Genomic DNA, 6,731 nt, shown 5'->3' on the forward strand with positions numbered 1-6,731 from the left:
GGACGCTGCCGGTGCACCCACCGTGTCCCCACCGCGCACACTTCCCGGGACAAGCAGCCTCGGCAAGGAAAGGCCGTTTCACAGCCGTGCCCCTCGGCAGGGACCAGCCGGGCTCCTCACGCCTTCCCTCCCGTGCAGCCCGGCAGCCAGGCGGGAAAGCCTGGCGCGTCCCACTGCAGTCCAGTGCCTTCCAGTAGCTCCCAGTTCGACAGTGGAATGATCCGGATAGAACGCCCTACATACCAGCTGGTGGGTTTGATAGTTCTTGTTTTCAAACAGAGGTGCTAGCATACTTTTCTATAAAAATCCCCACCCAGGCACTCATCGATTATTTTGAACTGTGAGTTAGGGTCGGGTGTCCAAACAACTGTGAAAGTGTTCTAAAAAGTCGGTTTTTTTGGTGTTCTGCCTGCTTAACTTTACTGTGATTTCCCTAGTGAAAGGCAGTAACCCTCAAGGATCCCTGGTGCATCATCACGGAAGGACTTGCAAGTCTTGCTTTGGCTGCCTGACCCCCTCGAAGGCCCAGCAGCAGCACCAGCAGCAGCACCAGCAGCAGCAGCAGCCGTGCCTTGCTGAAGGGCTTCCAGCTGCAACACGTTCCTGCCTGGGTAGCTGGGAACCGCCTCGCTCCGGGGCTGGAACACCAGCTCCCACAGGCCAGCTGCTCCCTGAGGGGCCCGTGCCCAAGCTGCTTCAACTCCCAGGCAGAGGTGTATGAACACCCACAGAGTTCAGGTTTCCAAATACATTTTTAAAAACACTACTTTTTCTGTCTTAAAGCATGCTTATCCTTACCAGCTAACTTCAGAGGTATCATGGGTTTAACTATAATCTCACTTTTGTACTGATGAAGGATTCCAATAATGACTTAAGAATGCTGTGTAGCTAACTATAATTTATTACCTAACTGCACAAAAGACACATTCACTTCCCTTGAACCTGAAATCAAGGAATTTACACCAGTGCAGTTTTAGCCCTATGTCTTGAAAATGAGCTTAGCAAAATCATATTGCTGTGCATAAAGCTATTGCTGTGCATAAAGCAAGTGCAAAAGTGTTTGAAGGAATGGTAAAGCCTTTAGTCTTATAGGAAGTTTCCGAACAAAATCTTCTTTATCTCATTTTCAATCCCTTCCCTTGTGAGACTAAAAGCTACTAAAAAAGTGAAGCATAGAGTTCCCTTTCACATCTTCTGTTAATATTAAACAAATCTCAAGAGAGAAGGAGGCAAAGCATATTGTCAGTTAATAAAGATAGATCAGGTTTATCATGAGGTTCCTCCAGAAGGCCAAGTCAATTTAATTCTTTAACCACTCACTCCTTCTTCAAGTTTATAAACAAAAATATTTAGTATGCAAAGCTGAATGCTTCTAATTTACATTGATACCTATTTGGGTAACTTTACAGAGTAAACAGTCATTTCATTTAATTTGAGTTCTGGTTTTAGATCTTTGAAAGGATCAAATAAGTTATTAGTCACCTTGCAAACCTACTATTTTAATCCAGTGCCTTCTTTATGCTGTTTTTTTACAGTTATCTAATACACCATTCTGTGATTCTGTGACCAGGTCTATTATTAGGCTTAAATCCTGCAAATATTTAAGATTCTTCTCAGTATTGCTCTCATGAAGAGAGAGGCTACACAGCCTTCCCTGTACACACACACACAAAATCAACTACATGCCTTTTTTAGTTTTTAGTTTTATTACATTGTTTCCATAGGTTTTCTCTTAAGATTTTGGACTTTAGTGTGAAATCCTGGCTTTACTTTGGTCACTTAAAATCAGTCCAGTTGACTTCAAAGAGGTGAGAATTTCAGTCCAGGGTTTCTGTTTCTCTTCAAGATTCCGAGGCATGGTTTTGTTCTTCTAAAAAGAGTATTATCTTCTGCTGATCTATTCTGTAGACTTTATGTTTACATATTTATCATTTCCTTTTAAAACTGACTATACTCAATAAAAATACTTTTCCAGAGTAAGAAGCTGACATCCACAAACTGAACTGCCTCCGGTGAAAAAGAATACAAAACACTTAAATACAAAGTTTCTTCCTCGAAGCAGCTACATTGTCATGTTTCCCTAAGTTACAAGCACGGGCAGGCTATGAAATCCTGTTTGAGAAACGTCTTGCATGGTATTTCAAACTTAGAAACAGCTTTTTAAATATCATTATGAGGAAATATTGATGCTTTTGCTTCTGAATGCTGATCCCATCTCCCTTAACGGACACACACAGACAGAGCAGGGGGGTAGAAAAAAAAAAAAAAAAAAGTGAGAGAACTAACAGAAAATGCAGCCTTTGTCTCTGACACCCGTAGGAACACTGAGCTGTTTTGAAAGCAAAGCCAGACAACATGGTTTTAACAGCCACTTCATGACTGAGGAAAACATTACACTACTGAAAAACTAGTCTCTCCTTTGGTCTTTTATTCCAGGCTGTCACCCAGGGGAGAAAAGGGTGGAGTCCTCTTGATGGACTAGACTGGGCTCTCAAGAGACAGAAATAAAAAATGGGGAAGGCAGGAAACAGCAGTAAAGAGGCGCTGCCCTCTGTCATCCCAAGTAACTGTGTGACGCTTGGTGGCTTTAGCATGCTTGGGTGACTTCAGGCTGCAGGTCTTTGTATAGTGCCACACTCTCAGATACACATGCAGTGGTTTCAGGGACTGTATCCACCCCAAGAGCTCTCCATTTGCCTTTTAAATCCCCGCTACTCTTCTTGGCATCTCTCACTCACCTGTGCCACTATCGGTATCTTATATGAGGGGTCTGTCACCCTTCTCACGGCAAAATAACCTTGCTGTGGCTGCCTGCTCTGAAAAGCTTGCAAGCTGCAGAAGAGAACAGAAGTTGCAGTGCTGCTGCTTTAAGCAGGAAGCAAAAAGAAGCCCAGGGATAGTAAAGCCACATTGCAATGGGGACCACAGACCCACCACTGCTGCCACCACAGACAACCTTCTCAGCTACACTTGGCCCTCACACCATTTAACCAAGCTGTTGGAGACTGTTGCCAGCAAGATGCAGTTCACCACTTCTCAGCAGTGTGATACTTGCACCATGAGCTTTAGAGAGACTTCTCCTTCTGTGGCAGCCCATTGTTAGCTGTTTTATGGTGAAAACTGTCTTTAGGGCACTGTGCCAGAACATAGCACAGGCACAGGAGTATATACTTTCCTGGATTCCTATCCCTGTTTAACAGCAACTGTTTTTCACTTTCTGGAAGCTGATAGTGCCAGAGTCCTAGGCTGGAATTCATCTAATGAATTTTTAAATGCCTAGACATTTAATCTCAGATAATCTCCCTTTCTAAGTGCTGGAGAGAAATACTGTGTAGTTTTGCAGTTTTCATCATAGCTTTCTTAGGTGTTTCCTAGAGGCATCTAGCTGTAACCATACCAAAGTTCACAAAAATAAGCAACGCCAGGGCTACATCTTTCAAACTGCCAAAGCAGAAGAAGGTTCAGCAAAAGCAGTAACATAGCCCAGATTTTCTTATTTGTGTTTTCCCCCATGCTTTTTAGCTGTTCTCCAGCAATACTTTAAGCTAAAACATATGTAATATATATGAGATAATTCATATTATGTGATATGATACATAGTCTTTATGAATATGAATTCTGGATGACTACAACACAAGTTCTGCAAGTCATCACAGTGTCCAAGCTCATTCAAATCAAATACTTATATTTCACCCTTCTATGCACGTAAGTAAAATTTATTACAGAAAAGCTGTTCTAGAGCAATTTGAAGATTGCAATTTACTTTTTTTGGAATTTAATTCCTGATTAAAGCAGATAATAAAATATAGCAGTTCTGGAGCCAGAAAACACCAAAAAAATGTTCTAACTAGTTCTTATGTGACTATTTGAAGTCTTACCAATAGAAAAGTGAGGTCCAACCCTGTAAGGGGAAGGAAATCTTCCATCTCTAGCCAAACTCCATTCTTACTGATAACAAAACCAACTCAATTTAAAATACTGACATGTATAGGAAAGCTGTTTGTGGCTTGGCATCTAACTTATTCAGTGTAGCCCTTTGTCCAAAGAAAATGTGTGTGAGAGAAAAGCAAAATACTTCTGAAAATGTGCTCTTATTAAAAAAAAAAAAAAAAAATGACATCTGGTTGAATCAATTGGAAGTCAGTTCAAGAAATATCAGGAGTCCTAGAGGAAGGAGACTTAGTGTGTGCAGATGCATGCTAAATTAATTTATACTCTATCATTATGATTTATTATAGAGATTTTATGTCCCCATGGATGACAATGGAAGAAGGCCCGAACTGATGACAAAAGACTGTTAGACACGGAAAAATACTCTCATATTAGAAGATAAATTGATACTATGCTTTAAACCAGAAATAAATAAGAGGAAATGGAATAAATGTACACAGAAAAAGACTCAACAAGTAGATAGACATAATAGGATTGCCTCTTGTCATTAGTTATAAAGAAGGAGGCACCCATGGAGTCAAAAGAAAATGCATTTATAACTGATAAAAGGAAACACATTTTTCAACTTTGTAATTGCAGTGTGAACTTATTTCCAAGGAATGTCATTGAAGCAGGGTTCAAGAGAAAGGAAGTTTATGAGGATAACAGAAACATCAAGTAGCACAAGTAAAACTGAAAAAGCTAATATGATGTACAAAACTCCAATTTCAGGGAATGTGCTCATCTTTGCAATCTAGATGTTAGTAACAAATTTTTATGAGAATATATCCATTATTTTCTACTGAAGGATTTCTTGCTGTAATGTAAATCAAATTGGCAGTGATGTCTGCTGGAAACAGAATATTAGATAAAGCATACCAGTACCTCACCTCTCTGATTTTACAGTCTTTTTTTTCCCACCCCCCTGCCCCCAAGTTTTTTTCAGAAATTTTTTTCATAGGTACAAAAGAGTTAAATTAAAATTATCTGAAACGGGGCTGTTCTCTGCAATACATGTTGGATCAAAGTGCACTCAGAAGATTGCAAGTACTAAAATTTCATTGTCTGCAGGAAACAAATATCATAATCCGAAGTGGGTGCTGTTCTCCATTTTTTGAAGTATACTCTGTTTTGTATTATGTTGATCAGAAACAGTTTTTCAAGAAATCTAGTGCTTTTGCAATTTTGAATTGCCAAGAGCTAGTGAAAAAGAAAAATTATGAGACTCATTTTTGAATATTGAAACCACAGGGTACAGTACTCATGAGAGAGATTGCCCCAACTCACACAAGGGTAGTAAATGTAATCAAATATGTATCATCCTCTAAACTACTCAGTGATCAGCTTTGTAGGAGAAGTACTAAAGAGTTAAACCTAAAGAAACCTCCCCAGCATTTTATTTAAGTCAACAGTAAAACTTTGATTGCAAATTCAGGCCCTCTCATCCTGGTGAACCTGTGATCTCAACCTGAAATATTTTCGTGGAAATACCAGCACTCCAAACATGCAAAGCACTTTTACTGCAGATAGGGCCTTTTGTTTTATATTTCCACCATTTTCTGAACAAAGTGTATTGAGAGAAAAATGGGTGCTGATTTGCCTACACACAACTATCTACTAGTGGAGCTCTGCACTACAGGGGTATGCCAGGCTATAGCAGAGAGGTCCTCAGTTTTCTTCAGAGGGACAATTCTTACCTGCTGTTTTGGACCAAATCTACAGCACCAGTGTGCAAAGTTTAGCTCCATGTTCTGTCCTTGCTCAGAGCATTGTGAGGCCAGTTCTCACAAAAAAATCTCTGAAAAGACAGACAGAAGGAAGTGATTGGCAAGGAAAAATACCGCAGGAACATTCCGGTTCAACGCTACTTCTGCTGGTTGGCATCAGCAGTGGAGAGATAACAAAGGAAACTACTCAATGTGAAAGGAGAATCTCAAGACACCAGCATATGACTCTCCTGGGGCCAATTATTCTGCAAGTATTTCTCAGTGATGCAGTGAGCACATAAGCTCTCACTAGACCATGCAGGAAGGAGCTAAAAAGTTTTAATTATGTCCTGCTTAAACCAAGTTAGCTGTCATTCCACCCTTTAGAGCCAGGTGCCAGCCCAACCGTAACCAAACTTTCAAACCCTCTGAGCAGAGAAAGGGCAAGAGGTAAAAAGAGATACGAGGAGAACAAAGAGTTATTCCAGAGGACAAGAAGTGTTAAAGGGAAGGTGTGTGAGTTCATTAGCAGAGGGCAGTCCCCTACACCATTAGTTTCTCCTGGAATGTGCCCAGGAAAGCAATGGATGCTGCCTGCCAGTGCTCTCTTCATTGACATGAGAAGATGAGGGGCTGGAAGCAAACGAGGCATTTGGCAGGGTGTCCCTGGTGGAGTTTTCTTCTCCTGGTGACGTGAAAGGCCACTTTGGCCGTGACCAAGAGAAGATTAATGAATATGTCCTGTGTTTACTGCCTATTCTGTTACAAACATTGGAATTGTTCATTAATGAACAATCTTCCAGTTCCTCAGTGCCCTGTTCTCTCAACAAGATTGTCCCATTGAGTTTTTTTATTCCTACTGCTATAGGGTCAATGTCATATGAAACCTTCATATTTGAGAAATACTTTTTATTTTCTCCACTACTAGCCTAGATTGCAAGCAAGCAGACATTGCAGACATTGTCTGACATAAATTGAGAAGACAGTTTCTGAGGAAGGAAGGAAGGAAGGGAAGGGAAGGGAAGGGAAGGGAAGGGAAGGGAAGGGAAGGAAAGGGAAGGGAAGGAAAGGGAAGGGAAGGAAAGGGAAGGGAAG

At 40.8% G+C, this 6,731-nt stretch overlaps 1 protein-coding gene across 1 annotated transcript in view; it reads left to right on the forward strand.

The window, feature by feature from the left end:
• LOC104390159 (nucleolar protein 58-like) overlaps positions 1-6,731 on the forward strand; it is a 21,224-nt gene that overhangs the window by 11,209 nt on the left and 3,284 nt on the right. The window contains exons 2-4 of the mRNA XM_009999257.1: positions 438-715; positions 3,376-3,473; positions 4,892-5,023. Of these exons, the coding sequence (XP_009997559.1) occupies positions 438-715; positions 3,376-3,473; positions 4,892-5,023 (508 nt within the window). The remainder of the gene's footprint in view (positions 1-437; positions 716-3,375; positions 3,474-4,891; positions 5,024-6,731) is intronic.

This window comes from Chaetura pelagica, unplaced genomic scaffold, assembly GCF_000747805.2.
Source record: "Chaetura pelagica isolate M959 unplaced genomic scaffold, ChaPel_1.0 scaffold90, whole genome shotgun sequence".
Classification (NCBI taxonomy): Eukaryota; Metazoa; Chordata; class Aves; order Apodiformes; family Apodidae; genus Chaetura; species Chaetura pelagica.